The sequence below is a fragment of the Neophocaena asiaeorientalis genome, unplaced genomic scaffold, assembly GCF_003031525.2.
Source record: "Neophocaena asiaeorientalis asiaeorientalis breed wild unplaced genomic scaffold, Neophocaena_asiaeorientalis_V1.1 scaffold528, whole genome shotgun sequence".
In the NCBI taxonomy this organism is placed as follows: Eukaryota; Metazoa; Chordata; class Mammalia; order Artiodactyla; family Phocoenidae; genus Neophocaena; species Neophocaena asiaeorientalis.
The window spans coordinates 1285674-1306574 of NW_020173938.1; the positions used below are offsets into that span (position 1 = coordinate 1285674).

Genomic DNA, 20901 nt, shown 5'->3' on the forward strand with positions numbered 1-20901 from the left:
CTTGGAGGGAAGGATGGGCTGTGGACAGCCTGTGGGAGGCGAGGCTGAATCGTTGAGATTGTTACTAAGGGGATGAGTAGTACTGTTAGTAACAAAGGATACGAGCTACTAGGCACCAACGGAAAGAGAGTTACAGTCGGCCCTCCGTATGTGTGTCTCCGCATCCCAGTGAATTCAACCAACTGCAGGTTGAAAATATTCAGGGAAAAATGTCCAGAGAGTTCCAAAAAGCAAAACTTGAATTTTCCGTGCTCTAGCATTTACATTGTATTTGCAGCTATTTATATAGCATTTACGTTATATTAGGTATTATAAGTAAGGAGGATTGTGTAGGTTATATGCAAATGCTAGGCCATTTTATATAAGGGACTTGAGCATCCCTTGATTTTGGTCTTCCTGTGGGCATCCTGGAACCATCCCCCATGAGGGATGACTGTGCTAATAGTTTGACCAGTTAGTGTAATGCCTTCTATTCAGTACCTTAAAATTTAACATTTCATTGTCTGCTGTCTGGAATCATCCTGTAATTATCTCTTGTACTCAATCCATTGTCTTTCGGAAGGATGAGAGCTGCTCTATATACTCGTCTTGTATCTCCCCTGAGGCTTTAAGAAGAAAAAATTGAGCTCAGCCCACACCCACACCCACACCCACATCTAAAAATTTCTTTGGGGGGATGGGACCGGAGCATCTTGAAATTTTATAGAGCTCCACACTTAGCCCACGCACACAGTTGGGCAAATGATTCTTGTTGATTATGTGGCTGGAAATCTCAATAACAAAGATTGAAAATCAATTTTCTTTCTTCTCTGGCGTCCCAGAATCTAATTTGGCAATTTTTACTTTGCCAGAAGTAAACAAGGGTTTAAGTGGTTTATCTGAAGCAGGATATTGCAAGTCCACATTTGAATTATAAACATTGAAAAGGAGAGGACAGGGCCTAGGTGGCTTTTTGGGAAGGTGTCACGTGCACTTACATCCTTCACAAATATTAACAGGCGATCTGATGGCATGCTTTATACCTGCTACCCTTGATACCGAGTGCCTGCCACTCACCTGAGCCCGCTGTCAGCCCCAAGCCATGTGACCTGTTTGAATCCGTTAGTATTCGTGTGAAATTTTCGTACCCACCACAAGCACCGTGTCAGATACTAAATCCCCATCTCACTGCCCAAAGCCATTTTGAGATAGAGAAAAATTACTACATTTCAAGTGTCTTAAAAGCCAATGTCACAAGGGTCCAAGGCCCTAGAACATATTACATAATCTGTTCTTAAGTATTGGCGTATGTTACTGGAAATTAGACTCTATCAGGGCCCCCAAATGGTGCCATCATCATAACTTATTTTAGTATAAATATTTTTAAGGCCTTTTATACGACTTGAAATTATCATACACAAAGCAAGTTTCTTTTAGCTTGAACTAGGAAACGAAATAAGAGCTTCACCCATTCTGCCTCACCCAACTTCTCATGCGATACCATTCCAGAAAATTTTTCTGGACAGAGCTTTGCTTTTCTGACTGTTGTATCTAAAATGAAAACCTCTCTTTCACTGAGCATGGTTTAGCAATGCGTTATATATCCTGTCTGTGTGTGTGTGTGTGTGTGGTGGGGCGTAGAGGAGGGCCTTTCTAACGTATGATTAAATTCAGGATGTGGAGCCCTGAAGCAGACTTTCTAAAGGCCTCCTGGTGTTTGGCCTGTAAGCTCATGTTACGTTACACCATACCCTTTTGGGAATACAGTTGTTTTATATGTTCATATTAATGGTAACTCAGAACGAAATAATTCGAACATCATCACCTCAGAAATATTCATATGGCAACATTTAATTTAAAACAGTTGATTTTTGGTTTTGTTTCTGTTTTTTGTTTTGCGGTACGCGGGCCTCTCACTGTTGTGGCCTCTCCCGTTGCGGAGCACAGGCTCCGGGCGCGCAGGCTCAGCGGCCATGGCTCACGGGCCCAGCTGCTCCGCAGCATGTGGGATCTTCCCGGACCGGGGCACGAACCGGGGCACGATGCGGGGCGTCCCCTGCATCGGCAGGCGGGCTCTCGACCACTGCACCACCAGGAAAGCCCTAAAACAGTTGATTTTTATTCGTGCAGTAGCAGAATTAGAAAATCTTACATAAAATTTGAGGACCGTAATTAATAGTAATATTAATAGTGATATTAATGATTATTATCCCTACACTCCTTAGAAATCACTGGAAATCTTTACATGTTTAATTCTTTACATGTTTTAATTTTTTTCAGTGTGCCTGAAATATTAAAATAGAATATCAGTGGTTTCATTCACAGAGACTTAAGTGAAGCTTAACACTTGTTGTTACCAAGTGTCTTTGTCTACCTTTTTGTAATATCGTTTCCCCTCCATCCCCTTCTAAGATCGTCTGGAATTTGTCTGTCCTCAAGTATTTAACAGGCTCTCAAGTGCTCTCAAAGATGCCATCATATATTTCAAGGAGGTTTAGATATACTCTAAAAATGACAAATTAAGTGCATCACAGAAAGTCCATGTGCTGTGATTAATCACATTAACCTCAGATCAGGGAGTCGCTCATAGTTAAGGAAAATTTAAGATCTGGAAGGAAGCATTGAAGACTTGGTGAGGGAGCTGAGCCCTGGAGGGCTTACCCCGTCAGGCAGGACACATGAGCTGGGTCTCTTCCGAAGGCCTTGTACCGTCACTCACTCTCATTCATTCATTCATTGCCTTTTCCCCTTCAGCCTTTTGCTTTTTAAATATACTCACAAGTCCCCTTTAAACAAAAATACCACAAAATATCCCACAGGGTCTGTCAACTCCCGGCTCCAGCTACTACCAACTCTCTTCTGTTTTTTATTGAAGTGTAGTTGGCTCACAGTATTGTGTTAGTATCAGGTGTACAGCAGAGTACACAAACTTCTTGAATGAGTTGTCCACACTCAGGACACCTCAACTGCGCTTTCCCTGGGCTTCTGAGGTTTTCCTTCTCCCCCTCTGAGGGTCCTTCTCTGTTTCCTTTGCAGGTTCATCTTCCTCTCCTTGAGCCATTAAAAGCCAAGCTCCTCAAGGTGCCCAGTGTTGGGTGGGCCATCTTTTCTCCCACCTCTCTGTCCTCTCCTCTTTCCCACACCTGTGGCTTCCTTTATTAGAGATGACTCTCAGATGTATATAGAGAGATACCACATTCTCTCGCACACACATGTATATGCACATATATATGTATACATCTCTACCTGATATCTGTAGAGATGTGTGTGTATATACACGTGGATCTTAGGTAGATATGTACACATACATATGTATGTATGTCTGTCTCTATATTTTGAGGTACATAGTTCATCTATAAATTTTTTTTAATTACCATCAGGGTTAATAAGCAATTCTTAATCCTCCAACTTTCTAGATTTCTTCATTTTGATCATTTAACAGAATATACTTGATAAAAACCAGGCATTCTTTCAAAAGTATACTTGCCAACATCAGGAGAACATCTTAAACAAAATATGCTTTATTTCAGCACCATATCTTCTCATCACAGAGCACCAAATTATCAAAAACTATGCATATATATATATGTATATATATATATATATATATATATATATATATATATATAAAATAGAGAGAGAGCAACACAGTAAAATGTTTTAGGATCTTTAGACTCCTGGAGAATGCTAGATAGATTTGCAACGTGGAAAAACCATGGGTCAAAAGTTCAAACCCAGTTTGATTTCTGGCTTAGCCACTTCTTAGCCATGTTACAAGGGTCTGTCAACTCCCGGCTCCAGCTACTACCAACTCTCTTCTGTTTTTTATTGAAGTGTAGTTGGCTCACAGTATTGTGTTAGTATCAGGTGTACAGCAATTCAGCCTTTTGCTTTTTAAATATACTCACAAGTCCCCTTTAAACAAAAATACCACAAAATATCCCACGGGGTCTGTCAACTCCCGGCTCCAGCTACTACCAACTCTGTCTTTCTCTTCATAAACAGACTTCTTTTTCTTCTTCTGTTTTTTATTGAAGTGTAGTTGGCTCACAGTATTGTGTTAGTATCAGGTGTACAGCAGAGTACAGGACAGATGGATTGAGAGATCTCCTAGGCGTTTCTTCTGGAGCTTCAGCTCCATATTTCTATCTTCAAAAGGCATCTCAAATCCATTATGTGTAAAACCAAACTCAAGATTTCTCCCCCAACCTGATTTTGGTCCTTTTCCAGTGTTCTCAATCAGTGTGAACAGGTCCCCATCCAACTAGCTACAGCAAAGCCCAGGAGCATCTTCTTCACCTCCCCGGTCCCCCTATCTGGCCCATCATGAGTCCCGGTGAGCTTATCTCCCAAGTATCTTCTGGATCTGTTTATTGACCTCTTACTCCTCCCTTCCAGTTCTGAGCCGCCATCATGTTTTACCTGGACCACTGCAGTAATCTCTTACCTTGTTTATCTACATTTCCTCTCGCCCTCTGGTACATTCTTCAAACAGTAGAAAAAATGATCTTCCTGAAACTCACGTCTGATTGTGTGATGCTGCTGTTGGCGCAAAGCCCTTCAGGGTCTTGCTGTTGCCCCTACGTGAAATACGAGATGCTTTACTGTATCCCGAGCAACTCTACATGCTCCGTCCTCCCCTCTCTCTCCAGCTTCACCTTGTGCAGCGCTCCCCCGGTTTCCTCTGCCGTGTCTCCCATCACTCATCATCATTATCACTTTTTCCTGTCACAGTCTGTTGGATATGCGCCCCGCCGCAAGAGCTTGTCTTAAGCACCACCTACTTCACGGCATCGTTCCCTAACCTCCCCTGCAGCCAGCCCCCTTCTCGCATGCTCGTGAGCCGGGGGCAGGGTATCTCTCCTTCAGTTGCAGCTTTGCGTTTATTTGTTTGGTTAGTGACCTCTTCCTCCTGCTTGTTTACAAGTTCCATAAGGACAAGGTGTGTGTCCCACTCGTTCACCTCTGCATCCCCACCCCCAGTTCTTATCATAGCGCGGTAAGTGTTCATTCAGTATCTGTTGAGTGAATGGACACACAGCAGCAGCATGTAAAAAAGAAAAAATGAAGCACATCTTTTAAGCCAGTAGGTTTGTCCATAAAGGAATACGATAGAGGAAAGAGAAGGCACCAGCCTTAACAGAGCCCCTTTTATGTGCCACGTGCTTTATACACATTATTTGGACGGAAAGAAGGAATGGTCATGGGTAGTTTTGTTTTCTTTCATAACTCCTCTAAGGGATTTTTATGTGTATTTCATGCCAATACATGGGTGGCAAGATTTTTTTCAGTGATTTAACGTGATATGAAGTATGTCTCTGAAGTACTATCCTATTTTTCCATTAACATATTTTAGCAATTTTCAACTTGTGTGCCTGGGCATTTTATTAACAGAAAAAAAAAAAAGAATTGGATTAGGTATAATTAACACCTCAAATGAGATTGCCTTGTTAATCTCTAATGTCATTTTAAGAGCATTAAATACACATATATCCTGGACATGGCTACTTAACTTTTGACTTTTGTATGGCACACAGTTTTGAGTCCTAGTCATAAAAGGCATGTGGGAAACACCTTTCTTCATTGTGGTAATGGTGCCTTTCCATAATTGGGAAATACACGAATGCAGTTTTTTACGAGGGGGATAAGCAGACTGTAGGTGGATAATATCCGCTGCTGCCCTTCTGAGTCTCCCAAAAACGTGTGCTGCTTCTCATGTTGGCTCCATTTCTGCTAAAAAAACGACAGCCACCAGAACCAACCCTTCGGTTGCTCGCTGTGGTTACGATCTAAACCCGTTAGGTTCTAACCGTATTGAATTTGAAGGTCCTTTGAGAATCTGTGACAGTATGTCACATGGGCAGGTGGATGTGCGGGTCTGAAGCTCCAGAGTGGCCATGTGGGGTATTGCTATTACCTGCAGGGTCCAGGTGGAGCTGGTACCCAACTAGAGGTCACGTGCCCTGTCCGGAGGAGGCAGCCAACAGTAGCCCAGTGACAGCACAGATGTACTGATACCACATCTTCTAATTTTTGAAGGGAAGCCAGAAACTCAGACTTTTATGTGAAAACTACAGATTTTTAACCGTTGACAGTGAAGGATTTTGTTTTTTACATCTGCGCGGGACACACAAAACACATCCATGAGCTGAATTTTTTCTCTGACCTTTGTTGCAGATTCTTTGTCCTGGCTGCTAGTTCTTCACGGTCTCTCTCTCCCTCATCTGTCCAATATGGGTTCCTGCTGCTGTTTCACGTCCCCTGCATCTTGGCTGGACTTGACTCTCTCCTTTCTCCAAGCCCAGGAGGTCCATCTCCTGTCTCAGGCTCAGCCCCTCCCCTCGTCACCCTCACATGGAGCATCTGTCTTGTCCTGTGAGACCCAGCTTAGGTCCTTGGTGCCACCTCCTGCACCCTGCACTCGTCACTTTGATCCGTCATGGTTGACTTCTAGATGAATGTCTTATCTTCACAAATAAGTTGCATTCTTTTTCAGGACAAAGATTGAACATGGGGTTTGGGGGTGGGGGGTGGTTTGTTTTGAGACTTGGTTGACTCTCAGGTGTGAATGGGACCAGAAAAGATAGTGAATCTCTTAAATGCCTCCAGTGACAGGGAGCTCACTGCCTTCTGTGACATCCATGCCAGTTTGGGACAGCTCCTGTCTTAGAACGCATCTGTTTGCTTAATCAAGCTGAAATTTACCTCCCCACCTAATGAGTTTGTTACCCTTGGGCATTTACACTGAATTCTTCTGCCCCTTGTACAATCATTTTCTGAACAAGCAGGACCCTAGTCAGTCCAAAGGAGCTGTTCTTGTGTGTCCAATGTAGCCGTCTAAACAGGGTTTTCACAAGAAGCCGTGTTTTTACGTGGAAATAGTCACTGCATATGCGCATTTTCTTTCCTGTCGAATTCTGAGGGAGTTTTTAGTAACAGTGACCTATTACTAAAAACCTACTGCTCTGACAGTTTCACCGTGTTTTCATTTGAATGCACTGTCCTTTGAGGTTTCTACTTCTATCGGCATTAATAAACATTTCCTAAATTGGTGACCATATGCTTTGCTTGATATTCTCACATCTCTTTGGTTACCTGATTTCTGTTTTTCTTTTCAACAGTCAGAAGTCTAATTATCTGTATACTGAGTTTTTAATCTCTTACGATATTGTAATGCTTAGATCCCTCACTTTGCCCTGGGTAACGTGAGTATTGTGACGCTCGGCTCTAAAAATAAAAGCATTTGAAGATTTAGAATTGGCTTATGTAGGCAGATTTTTGCGACAAAAGCCTCCCCTTACTCTGTTGTTGTGTACTACACTGGAAATCACGTCTCAGCTGCAGGATTCCATGTTAGAATGTCACCAGCTAACCGGGTGGCTCAGTGTAAGCTCATTGCTGTTTCTGTGTGTTCTTAGGTGCCGTGATACTCCTGGGAAGAACCAATATGTTTCGCTTTAACCATCCGAAGGAGGCCGCCAGGCTCAGGGAAAAGAGGAAGGTGAGCAGTGTGGAATCTCCTGTAGCTCACTCCGCTCTGGGAGGGGCTGGGGTCGGGGAAGAGGGGGTCTCCACTCTGGTTCCAGCAGTTTAAGTTTCTGGAGCACGAACCAGCCCATAGCCTGGATTGATTCTAGAGGGTTTGTTTCCCAGCGGATGGCTCCCTGGTGAAATAGGCTAGCAAGTGAGATCCAGAGCAGGAGGAGAGACACTGCGTCTCGACCCTCCTGTTGAGCGCTGCATCCCCTGAAAGGAGGTGGGCATCATTTCACATGAAGTGGAGAGCACCTTCCACTCAAGAGCATCTGTTTTAAGAGTTAACCCCATAACAGAATCACTTTCATCCCAAAGTCGGCTCACTTTTTATTTTCATTCACAGTAAATTGGATTTTTGATGAGGCTGTGAAGCAGAGAGGGGGTGAACTTAGGACGATTGGAAGAGGTTTCAGCTTGGATGGGGATGACTAGAGGGCACTTGAAGTGCTGGATTAGGGAGGTGGGCAGAGGACCAGAAAGAGACAGGAAGAAATGGAAGGGAGAGAAACCTGTCTAGGACACCGTGTTGACCGTAGACCGAGGAAGGGAATTAAGTCACAGCTGAGTTTTCTGTGAGCCAGGCGCTGTGCAGAACCTCCACATGTACCAGTTTATGTGCACAGAGGCTGTTATTACACCCACATCACGGATGATCGAGATGAGAAACTGAGGCTGGCCTGTCCCGTGGCCAGCAAGCGGGGAGCCAGGGCTGCAGCCCCGCATCTCAGCCTGCTTTTGCTGGGGCTGCCCAGAGTTGCCAGTGCCTTAAATGCAGAATAACGAGAAAGCCGCAAACCCCAGCCTCCTCCAGGGCTGCCAGTTCCAGCCTGTGAAGCCTATTGTCTGTTCCAGCCCAGAGTCGCCCTGGAGGGCCCTTTTCAGGACAGAGTCGCAGGGAAGAGAGGGAAGGAAACAGGTTTTAACTTACTTAAAATCACGACACAGGATGAGGGGAGGGAGGGCTGGCGGCGCGGGGCAGCTGACGTGGGGCCTTGGAGGCCCCTGGAAGGAGTTTGACTGTTTTCTAACCATTTGAGGTCTTTAAGCAGTAGAGGAATGTGAAGATAAATTTACTACAAATATTAGGAAACTTTCCATGGAAGCCAAACAGGTTAGGCTGTTGCTCTTTTGGTGTCCCTCCACCTCCCCCTCTCCCTCTTTGTCACTCAGCAAGTGTGAGTACTGCTTCTGCCAGGGGACAGGGTTGACACAGATGCCGTGACCCCTTCCCTCCACTTGAACGCAGCAGCCAGGTCAAGGAGATCCACAGGGCTGTGCAGTTCCCGCCCGAGCGCACTGCGGCCCTGCTGGCCTTAGCATGGGGCTTGGGCTCCAGACGGATCCCTGGCCTGACCCCTGACGTGCATCCTCAGAGAGACCAGTTGTGTGCAGGCTGATGGGGGGCGTGAGCCCCACGTTGCCTCTCCCCAGTGGAGCGTGGGGAGCACAGAGCGTGGCCTTCCCTTGCTGCCCAGGTAACCGCTCTGCCCTGTGTCTGCTCTTAGAGTGGCCTTCTGTCCTCCCTCAGCTTGTCCATGACCGACCTGTCCAAGTCCTGCGAGAACCTCTCTGCCGTCATGCTGTACAACCCAGGGTGAGTGGACTGCGGCGTTGCCCCCCGCGGCATTGCCTCCCCTGGGGTTGTCACTGTTGTGGTGTTTGTCGTGTCGACCCCATTAAAGTCATTAATTAAAAAAAGAAGTCAGTTAAAGAAAATAAAACTTCTGCAGTCAGGCCTCCTTATCACATCAGCCGAAGTCATTTTCCGCGTTCCTTTCCAGCCCTCGCTGTGTATGGACAACCTTTAACTTAGTTATAATCACAGCACAGGACGAGGGGAGGGAGGGCTGGCGGCGGGGGGCAGCTGACATGGGGCCTTGGAGGACCCTGGAAGGAGTTTTCTAACCATTTGAGGTCTTTAAGCAGTAGAGGAACGTGAAGATAAATTTACTACAAATATTAGGGTGTGTGTCATCTGGAGAACGTAGCATGGAAGTGAGAGACCATTTAGGAAGCTACTTCCTTAGTCCCGGTGGGAGGTACCAGTGGCTTGGGTCTGGGTGGTCACCATAGTGATGGAGCATCGTGGAATGAAGGGCGGTTCCCAGGCTCCGGGTTTAAACAGTTGGGCAGGTGATGCACCTGCTCCTGAGGTGCGGGAGGCAGGGATGAGCAACCTGGGCTGGCGGTGGGGTGAGGGTTCAGTCAGTGTATCTTTCCTATTAGGTTGGAAGTTTTTCGAGGTCGGGGGCTTATCTTACTAATTTCTGTATTCTAGAGTGTCATTCACATAAGATGCTTGACGAATGTTTAGCAGACAGATTAAGAACGAAATTTTAGTAAGACACGTGTACCCTTTGGGGGGAAAAGGATTTTCACTAGTTGCTCTGGGCATGGGTGTTCTGAATGGTGGGAAATGACACATTATGCAAAGGAATGTGTTTCTGTGCACGAGTCAGTTTCCAAATGGCACTGCAGTTGGTTGAATAACCTCGAGTTCACGTTCGGGATCCTCAGGCAAAAGGTGGGAAGAGGGCCTCGTGACGAAGTGAAGACTTAGGCCAAGGTTGTCAGAGAATTCCATGAGAAACACTCTCCGGTCGGCTGAAGAGATGGTGCTGGACGGGCTGGATGCTGCCGTGCTGCATCCTGTTCATCTGGCTTCAGTTAGCAGGCGCATTTCGTGTCTGCCACCCTTGCAGTGCTCATCTGTACAAGTTCAAACGCCTTAATACTTCATCATCCCTTCATTCCCCCGACGCCAGGCCCCGCCCCCAACTTGCCACCTGCTCTAGAGAATGATTACCCATGAATTAAAACATAACTGGGGAGAAGTTGCTGCCTCTGATTTATGGGAAGCAGACACCTTGTAAAGTTCTGTGCTCCAGCAATGCGGCAAAGCAAAGCGGGATTAAAGCCAAGCTGGGCTGTTTTTACCTTTTCTGATGTTACAGGTGTAACTATCCTTGGCCTAAATTAAGCGCCACGCGATAAACGGGAAGAATGTTGAAAGAAGTATGTTCACTGCTTGGACACTAGCTGAATAGTTGTTACTTAAATCTAATAAGCCGCCTGCACACAGAGTGTGTTAGTTTCTCAAGATGGAAACTTAGGGCTGAGATGCTTCGATAGGATGACGCACATTTATTGAGAGCGAGGGGAGACCATAAGTGTCAGCTGCCGTGTTCTCTCTGCCTAAGAAGATGGACACATGGGTGTGAACCCACTTAGCGTGAAGTCATGGAAGTTATATGATTCAGGATTAGTAGCCTGTGACCTGGGAGGGCCAATGGGAAGGGAATGGTGCAAATTGACATGCTTGGAAGGGATTCTCTTCCAGTGTCCATGTCTTGTAATGTGTTGGGTGATGTAGAAAACCAGAGACTTTCAGAAAGAATCTTTCTTGATGTTGAGATCACCTCCAGCCAGCATCATGGGATCTGTGCCATAAGCCTAAATAACGGGAACCCACTTGTCCTCAACGCTTATGGAGACCAGGCATTGTCCCCTTTGTAACATCCTCCCCAGTTCTCCCCCTCTTCTGTGTACTCTCACTGCCGTAGCAGTGCACAGCCTGTAGTAAATAGCTGGGGCCCATGGCAAGGGGAGGGTGGTGTGGAGGGTATAGCAGGGCTGTGAGGAGCCTTAAGTAGTAACCCTCCTAAGTCCCTGGTCTAGCACTTTCTTCTCCGTAGTTGAGGATATAAAGATGTTAGAAGTCTATAAAGATGCCTTATCTTGGAGAACAAAGCGGATAGAACACTAACCAGAGATTCAGCCCTGGATGCCCGCCAGGTGGGAACCCCAAATCACTCCCTTCTGTTCTACTTGAGAATTCTGTTCAAGATTCACACAAAAAACTGGATTCTGTGCTGGGCCCTGAGATGTTTGCAGGAAGAGGTTTTCCCCTGGAGAGATGTTCTGGGAAGGAACATTTTATGAGCAAACAAGGTGAGTGCTGGCCACAGTCACGCTGAGCTTAGGAAGAGATAAGAGGATTCCGCAGGTTGGGGCCTGACTGGGGGGCGCCCTGAAAGCCAGGCCTGGGCGTGAGCAGTTTGCTTTGATAAACAGATGTCTATTCTTTGAGGAAATGCACTTTGGGGTTTGGGAGGATGGAGCAGGAGAGATGGCAGCTCAGGTTCTGCTGGCACAGTCACAGCACCTGTGTACATGTAACTTTTTTATAAGTTCTGGTTAGTGTGTTTAGAATTTATGATTATGAACAAAACGTATGGCCCAAAATACAACAGAGAATTATTTTCTCTATACTCATAAGCATTTGCTAACTCATTTCTTCACTCATTTTTTTAAATTGTGCTAAGATACACTTAACATGAAATTTCCCATCTTAACCATTTTTAGGCGTACAGTAGTGTTAAGTGCGTTCACATCGTTGCAGCTAACCTCCAGGACTTTTTTCCTATAAAACTGAAACTCTGTACCCATTAAGCAGTAACATCCCAACCCCCCTCCCCCTCACCCCTGGCAACCGCCATCCTATTTTCTGTCTCTGAATTTGACTGCTCTGGGTACCTCATATAAGTAGATTCATACATTATTTATCTTTTTGTGACTGGCTTTTTTTTTTTTTTTTTTTTTTTGTTTGTGATACGCGGGCCTCTTGCTGTTGTGGCCTCTCCCGTTGCGGAGCACAGGCTCCGGACGCACAGGCTCAGGGGCCATGGCTCACGGGCCTAATCGCTCCGCGGCATGTGGGATCTTCCTGGACCGGGGCACGAACCCATGTCCCCTGCATCGGCAGGCGGACTCTCAACCACTGCGCCACCAGGGAAGCCCGTGACTAGCTTTTTTCACTTAGCATAATGCCTTCAGAGTTCATCCATGTTGTAGCAAGTATCAGAGTTTCTTCCTTTTTAAAGTTGCATAACATTCCATTGTGTGTATATATCACATCTTATGTATCCATTCATCTGTGGATGAACACATGGGCTGCTTCCACCTTTTGGCAGTTGTGAATAATGCTGCTCTGAACACGGGTGCACAGATATCTGTTCTGAGCCCCTGCTTTCAGTTCCTTTGGGTATATACCCGGAAGTGGGATTGTTGGATCATATGCTAATTACGTTTTTAATTTTTTTGAGAAACTGCCACGCTGTTTTCTGTCTTAGGTGCAGCCCTGTTACATCCCTACTAACAGCGCCCAAGGGTTCCAGTTCCTCCACATCCTCACCAGTACGTGTTATTTTCTGGTTTTTTTCTTGTTAGTTTTTTCTTTTGTTTTGTTTTGTTTTTGATGGTGGCCGCCCTCATGGGTGTGACGTGGTACCTCATTGTGGTTTTTCTTCACTCTTTGTTTTCTTTCCATTTTCTTAAGAATTTCCAATCTGGAAAGTAGTGTTTGGAAATATAGAAAGATGGAAGATCTGAAATTCAGCTCTCCCAGTAAGTTTAGTAAATACCTGATGAGTGTCAATCTGACAAGGATCCATTTCCTGATGACCTCCCCCGAGCCCTGCCAAGTTCAGTTCAACCAGCTCGTTCGCCTGTATCTCAAAGCCCAGTCCTTGGGGTAGGGCTTCAGGAGGTGTTTCTAGCCAAGGAGAGATGTGATCATATTTGCCCTGAGAGGGAACAGTGAGGGCGCGGAGGGAGCTGTGAGAGGGACCTGGAGGTGAGGCCAGAACTGAGGCAGCAGTGGGAGGAAGCTAGAGGCAGCGGTGGGCTGCACAGGCGCCCAGGGCAGGAAGGAAGTGATGAGGCCCGAATGGATGTGGGAGGGAAAGAAGGAAAAGCTGGTAACATCCATTTTCTGGCTTAAGTAATTGGTTCGGTGTCGCATGCTCTCCAGCTGAAATACGGATACGGGAGGAGGGCCAGCTTGTTGAGAGTCAGGGAGAATGCCGAGCACAGCCTTGAGCAACTGGACCCCGGGCTGCGAACTTCCTCCTGGGAGTGACTGCACAGGAGCACAGGGTCGGCCGCTGGGCGCCCCGTGGGGAGCGTGGGGGCCTCTGCAGCCTGTCGCAGGCGCAGGGTGAACGCGGGGCCCCCGTTGACAAGCCCTCCTGCTCGTTCCGCATCCACTCAGCTGCTGGGTGAGGGCCCTTGTTTGGCCAGCCTGTGCTGGGGCTCAGTTCCCTTGGAGCGTGATCTAGTGTACAGGGAAGACTGTGGGGAAGCCTGGCGGAAAGCAGGGAGCCGGGAGCCTTGTCGTTGCTTGTGACGCTTGGACTCCTCTGGGTTGAATCTGAGTGAGGGCAGCTGTGCAGCTCCACCCAGGCCCCTGGCCGCGGCACCCCCCGCTCCTCACCGTAGGGGGTCTGTGTCCACCTATTCGGTGATGGGTCTCACAGGCTTCAGCAGGTGGTGACAGTGCAGAGTTTGGGGTCCCTTACCCCATATTTACCTCTCTTAGGACCAGTTTGGGATCAGTGTTCTCCTGCTTTTAAACCTTTCTCCCTCTGAGGCGAACTGGCTTTTGGCCTTCTTAATGATTCCCTGACACTAAGTACTGGCTTAATAAATGTTAGCTGCCCCCCAGCACCGCCCCGTCCCCTGCCCCAAGCCTTCTCTCTTCTTTGTTTCTCTCTCTTTTTTTTTTTTTTTTGCGGTACGGGGGCCTCTTACTGTCGTGGCCTCTCCCGTTGCGGAGCACAGGCTCCGGACGCGCAGGCTCAGCGGCCATGGCTCACGGGCCCAGACACTCCGCGGCATGTGGGATCCTCCCGGACCGGAGCGCGAACCCGTGTCCCCTGCATCGGCCACTAAACCACTGCGCCACCAGGGAAGCCCCTGTTTCTCTTTTATTAAACCCTCGTGAAGGGATTTCTTTGGTGGTGCGGCGGTTAAGAATCCACCTGCCAATGCAGGGGACATGGGTTCGAGCCCTGGTCCGAGAAGATCCCACGTGCCGCGGAGCAACTAAGCCCGTGCACCACAACTGCTGAGCCTGCGCTCTAGAGCCCGTGTTCTGCAACAAGAGAAGCCGCCGCAACGAGAAGCCCGCACACAGCAACGAAGACCCAACGCAGTCAAAAATAAACAAACAAATAAATTTTTTTTTTTTTTTTTTAAAAAAACAACCCTCATGAAGACGTCTCTGTTAAGAGGCCGGGACTCTTCTTTAGTGTCAGCTGCTCCTGTCTCTTAAGCACCAGCCAGCTTTCCAGTTACTTAATAGAAGTCACGGCCCACGGTATCCCTGGAGAAAATAATTTTTCTCCCCGAATTGGCTTCACCCAGGGACTCCGTCTTCCCAGCTCTTTCCGTCTTCCTGTCCCCACCCACACCTCGAGCAAGTTCACTCTGAGAATGTTGCTGCCCATCTTCGTGGGGGCACGAGCAAGAGGGATTTTCCTCTTTAAGTGGCCGACATGGTCCATCCGCGAGGAGCAGCCGGTGTTCTGCATTCATCAGGGCTCTCGTGACCCATGCACGTGATTCCTGGTTTCCTCTATGAGGCGACACGGGAGACTCTTCCTGGTTTCCTCTACGAGGCGACACAGGGGGGACTCGTGGACCTGCCCCTGGAACGTGTCCGGCCTTGAGCCGAAGGGTGGGGCTCACCGCACCCCCTTAGCCCTTCGTGGTGACCCCTTCTTCCTGCAGGAGCCCCTCCTCTTCCCAGCAAGTGGCCCGGCCCTCAGTGCCTCTGGGATGCCCTCCAGGCCCCAACATAAGCACCCATTTGTCTCCCACCGCTATCTTCTGCCACTTTCCACCTTGAACTTCAGGCTTCGGTTTAAGTGGACAGAACGTGTTTCACACCTCTCTCCAGGCCAAATCCATCTATGAGACTGTCCACAAAACCCACTCCTCTTCCCTTCTCTTCATCTTTCAAGGTGAGTGTAGGAACTGTCTCCTCAGAAGCACTCTGTGCGTCTCCAGTTAGAGCGAAGTGCTTCCGCTTCGTCCTCTGGCAGGCGTTTGGTGCACACCTTTATCATCATAGCTTTTCCCCGATTCCTTTAGTTGATGCTGGTGCCTGCCTTCCCATTAGGCTTCCTGAGGGCGGGGCCGTGCCCTGCTCCTCTTTGAATCTCCAGCATCTCAACGCAGTGGGCACTTCACAGATGTTCAACAAGATGTAGGTTTGCAGCCGACATGCTCTCAGCGCGGGAGACGTGTTTGCTCATAGGTGTCTACGTGCCTCGTGCTTCAGATGGGTCCTTGTGCGCTGTTTAGCATCTCCAGACTAGCTGGGCCTTATTTTTTTTTTTTGCGGTACACGGGCCTCTCACTGTTGTGGCCTCTCCCGTTGCGGAGCACAGGCTCCGGACGCGCAGGCTCAGCGGCCGTGGCTCACGGGCCCAGCCGCTCCGCGGCATGTGGGATCTTCCCAGACCGGGCCCGAACCCATGTCCCCTGCATCGGCAGGCGGACGCTCAACCACTGCGCCACCAGGGAAGCCCTGGGCCTTTGTGAGGCTCTCATGCACACAGATGTACTTCACGCATGTTTTGTGGCTTTCTTGACTGTTGCACATTCACATCTCTTGGTTTCCTTGGTATCCTATAGACCTGAGTATGTTTTTTGCAGCAGATTTAAAATTTATGCTACTTAGTACTCAGTTCCTCTTAGAACAAAGCTCTCTGAAAGAATTACATCGGGTTTGCAAATTACTGTATCCAGTAAGATCCAACTTATCTTCAGAGCAGTCAGTTTCAACAGGCAACCTAGTAATTCTCCCAAAAAGCCTATGCTCTGAATCATAGTAAGATTTGGACTTTTTAAAAGTGAAGTCTTTGCTACCCAGGAACATTTTATCAGCCCAACTGGGCACGTCATGTTGGATGTATCGTTTCTAAGGTAGTTTAGGAACTCACTGCCGGTCCACATCGTAGGCTTTCTGGAAACCAGGATTTGTAGGCACACATGCGTGGTACTTAGTGCCAGAGAATTTTTGGAGGAGGCAAATCAGCCTGGTGACTTCCTTTGGGAGTCAGCTCCGCTTTGAGAAGCGCCCAGCCAGGGTCTTTGCCAGGAAACTGTTTCACTGCAGGGGAAACATCCAAGCCCACTCCTCAGGCATCCTCTGTCTTGCTCTGAGGCTGCAAACAGGCAGCTAACTTGGCAGAAAGCAGGAGCTTTCACAGCTTTTTGAAAGTGCTCTGAGCAAAATTATATACATTCCAAGTTCATTTCAGTCTTAAAAATAAAGGGAGAAAATTTCGTTTGTGCATTGTCCTCCTTTAAGCACTAACCAGCGGCGAGCCTGTTGAAATGGATATACTGCATTTGAAGAAATTCCGAAGAGGAGAAATGCCTGGGTTTCAAATGCGGTTGGGCCAAAAATATCTAAAGTCAAAAATCAAATCTCTCTTTGGCAAGCCGTCCAAGGAGCTTTATGGAATGTAGCGCTGATGGGGTTGATGGGCGTCAGGGCCAACTCAGGGCTCAGTGCAAGGCCCCTGACTCTGAAGACTGTCTGAAATCATCGACAATCAGGGGATAAGGACAGATGAGTGATGGTTACTTTTAACCTAACTTTTAATTTTCGTGTGTTAATCATTACGGAAAATTTAGAAATCACAAACAAGCAAAAAAGAAGAAACTACGACAGTGAACATGTTGCTGTATATTCTAGTCTATAACTCTGTCCCACCATCCAGCCATCTCTGTCTTTCTCTCTGTGTGTGTGCATGTATATGTACATACATTTACATATATACATTTATACTTATATACATTTATATGTGTTCTTTTACCAGGATGGGTTCACACTGGGCTTGTTTTATGCACTTATATATCTTTCCCCTTCATATGTATTAACCTACATCATTTTAATATCCATATGAGATTCCATTGTATGGATATGCCATACCTTACTTATCTTCTGTTGGCAGGTGTTTTGTTGTCTAGCTTTGAACTATGGCAAGCAGTTGGGGTGAACACATTTGTAGCTAAATCTTTGTGCTTATCCGTGAGTATTACTTCCTCAGGTGAGAAAAAGTAGAATGGGATTACCAGGCCAGAGGGTGTATATATTGATAGTTTTAAGGCTCTTGATAGATGTTCACAAACTGTTCTATAGGATGGTTGTACGTATCACCACTATTTATCTCCCACCAATACCACATGAGAGTTTCCCTTTCCTTGCAAACTGGAAAAGGATCCTCTTGACTCATAGACTGTGTTGATATGAACACACCCTCCTGGATGCAGCTCTAAGCTATATTCACAGCAGCTGGAGTCTAGGCAATCCTGCTAACAGTGGCTCTCTCTGGAAGCCTGTCCTGGGCATCCTGACCATCACCCGGGATTCATCAGGCACCTCACTTGTCCTGTGCAGAGCTCCGTGCTGTGTGCAGTTCGCTCCAGCCTTCCTGCTCCTTCACATTTAGAGTAGGGTTGGGGTTTTGGAATGTGAAGCCGGAAGGAGCTATATTCCGCAGGAAGAGTTCCGGGATTGCGATGCAGAAAGCCAAAAGCACCAAGATACGTTACTGGTGAGGACTTCTTACCAGCTGACAACAGTTGTAGGAAAAAAAAGTAGTTTCATTTTCCTTCCTCTCTCCAACCCCTTCCCTATTTCTTCCTTAGGCTCTCCCTCCCTATTTCTTCCCTCCTTCCCTCCCTCTCTCCCTTCCTTCAACTGGAAGGATAAATACATCACATTGGGGAGAGAGTAAGAAAACGTCAGTAACCAGGTGCGTCCTTTGCTGTACTGAGCTTAGCTTCCCTCTAGATTTCTGTCAGCTTCCAGGAAACAGGCACAGGATCTAATCTGCTCACTCAGTTCCCAGCATAGCACCTGGAACTTAATAGCCATTGTAATACATGTGAACTAAGTGAATTCAGTTCTTCCCCTTAATTCATACCAATGTAAAAGGGGCTTCAGAAACAGAGCCTGGTCATAGCTGGAGATACTCTTGGTAAGACCCGCACCGTCAGGTGAGGTCATGTCCTCACTACGGGTCCTGGGAGGAAAGATTGCGTTGCCTGTGGATACAGTGCCCTGCTAGCCCCACTTTTCTCTCTTCTTTCTCACTTTCTGGAGCTTTATACATTGTTTTATCCTTTTTTATTCTTGCTGACCTGGAGTGTGAAAGTTTTATATGTGTAGTGGTTGGCAATATTTCTGTTGCTGGTGATTGGCTGTGTTTTAGCTGATGGTTATTTACTGTGTTTGTCTCTGCTGGTTTGTTTTATTGGCCTTAACATCTTTCAAAAGTTTGCTTTGCCGCAAGACTGACTTCCTCTCCAGTCTTTGGTCTCAGTGGTGTCGCTTTTTCATGGGCCATTTACTCCCTTGGCGGCTGCTGTAGAGCCTTAAATAGCCTGTGAAGATGCACAGTCTTGGGGAACTTGCGGTGAACGCAGCTGAAAGACGTGAGCTTCTTCGTCCATTAACAGAGAACAGCGTCAGTTTCAGCCAGGCCCCAGGGATGTGGCGAGCCGATTCCAGACCACTGTGGTAGAGCAGATACACAGAGAGAGAGCCATGCGCAGTGTTTGGTTTCCCAGTGCATTTAAAAACTATGTTTATACTGTATGTTAAGCATGCAGTAGGATTATGTCTAAAAAAATGTACATACCTTAATTTAAAAACACTTTAGAAATGCTATCCATCATCTGAGCCTTCAGAGAGTCACAATGTTTTTGCAATAGTAACATCAAAGATAACTGATCACAGATCACTGTAGCAAATATGATAAGAATGAAAAGTTTTCAGGATAGTGAGAAGTACTAAAATGTGACACAGACAGAATGGCCATCATCAAAAAATCTACAAACGATAAATGCTTGAGGGGGTGTGGAGAAAAGGGAACCCTCTTGCACTGTTGGTGGGAATGTAAATTGATACAGCCACTATGGAGAACAGTATGGAGGTTTCTCAAAAAACTAAAAATAGAACTACCATACGACCCAGCAATCCCCACTACTCGGCACACACCCTGAGAAAACCATAATTCAAAGAGTCATGTATCAAAATGTTCATTGCAACACTATTTACAATAGCCAGGAAACGGAAGCAACCTAAGTGTCCATCGACGGATGAATGGATAAAGAAGATGAATGTGACACAGAGACATGAAGTGAGCAAATGCTGCTGGGAAAATGGCGCTGGTTGACTTGCTCGATGTAGGGTTGCCACAAACCTTCAATTTGTTAAAAAAAAAAAAAAGCAATATCTGCGAAGTGCAGTAAAGTGAAGTCTGTCTGTACTGACTTAGCTTTTTCTTTCTTGTCCTTGAATATAACTCCACTGTGAGCCACTTTAAATGATGAGCTCCTTTGTTTCCTGTTTTCAGAGTAGCAGAATGGGGGCTTCCCTGGTGACACAGTAGTTAAAAATCCACCTGCCAATGCAGGGGACAGAGGTTTGAGGTCTGCTCCAGGAAGATCCCACATGCCGCGGAGCAACTGAGCCCGTGAGCCACAACTACTGAGACCGTGTGTCACAACTACTGAAGCCCATGCGACTAGACCCCGTGCTCCACAACAAGAGAAGCCACTGCAGTGAGAAACCCACGCACCACAATGAAGAATAGCCCCTGCTCGCCACAACTAGAGAAAGTCCACGCACGGCAATGAAGACCCAACGCACCCAAAAATAAATAAAAAAAAAAAGCAGAACGATGAGCTATAGGATTCCAAGTGCAATCTGTCTTCATTCTGTTCCTTTAGATTTGCGTTGTCTGCTCAGGGGCAGCGTTTCTGCTTCCTTCATTGTATAACTGCATGATCCAAAGCTGAATTGTATGGGTCAGCTGAGGAAGTGAGCCTTTGCCCAGTGCAATGATGGATAGCAGTTATGGGCAAGGGTGGTAGGTAGCAGATTCCTCTTCGTCCTACATGTCAGCATGATTTTCCTCTGAAGTAACATCTTGTATTAACTTGATTACCTGCCGTGAGCTCTCTGTAATTTGTTGACTCATTTGATTAGAGCTTGTTGCTGATTCAGTCAAGGGTTCCTGATGTACATACATACCTGTTCCTGCTTCCAGGCCTTTGCTGGAAACGTGCTGTTTCCTCCTCCTGGACTGCTCGTCCGTGTGTCCGCCTGCTCGTCACATGGCTAAATCCCACATCCCCTCTAAGATGTCAGTTTCAGCGTCATTTCCTCAGGGAGGCCCTACCAACCCCAGCCCAGATTTCATCTCCTTGGACCTTTATACATAGCATCCTGTCTCTGTGGTAGCGCTTTAAATGGTTGCTTAAATTTTGGGTTTAGGTGCAACTATTTGCCCACTCTTGGTCTGGGTATTTAATGGAACATTTTTGGTATATTTAGTGAAAAGGTTTGATTTTCTTAATAATGTACCCCTGCTTCTAAGTAGGTGTTTGGGAAGCAGTTGTTGATTGAATGTGTGTGTGTGTGTGTCTGTGTGTGTGTGTGTGAATTGTGCCATAATGAGGACCCTCCACCCCCTTCTTTTATCCCAGACCGTAATCCTAACCTTGAACAGCCATGTCCCA

The 20901-nt window shown here is 46.8% G+C and overlaps 1 protein-coding gene across 1 annotated transcript in view; it reads left to right on the forward strand.

Annotated features, from left to right (window-relative positions):
- Positions 1-20901, forward strand: part of KIF16B (kinesin family member 16B) — a 284700-nt gene that overhangs the window by 148018 nt on the left and 115781 nt on the right. Inside the window, exons 16-17 of the mRNA XM_024752697.1 lie at positions 7398-7480; positions 9021-9109. Coding sequence (XP_024608465.1) covers positions 7398-7480; positions 9021-9109 — 172 coding nt within the window. The remainder of the gene's footprint in view (positions 1-7397; positions 7481-9020; positions 9110-20901) is intronic.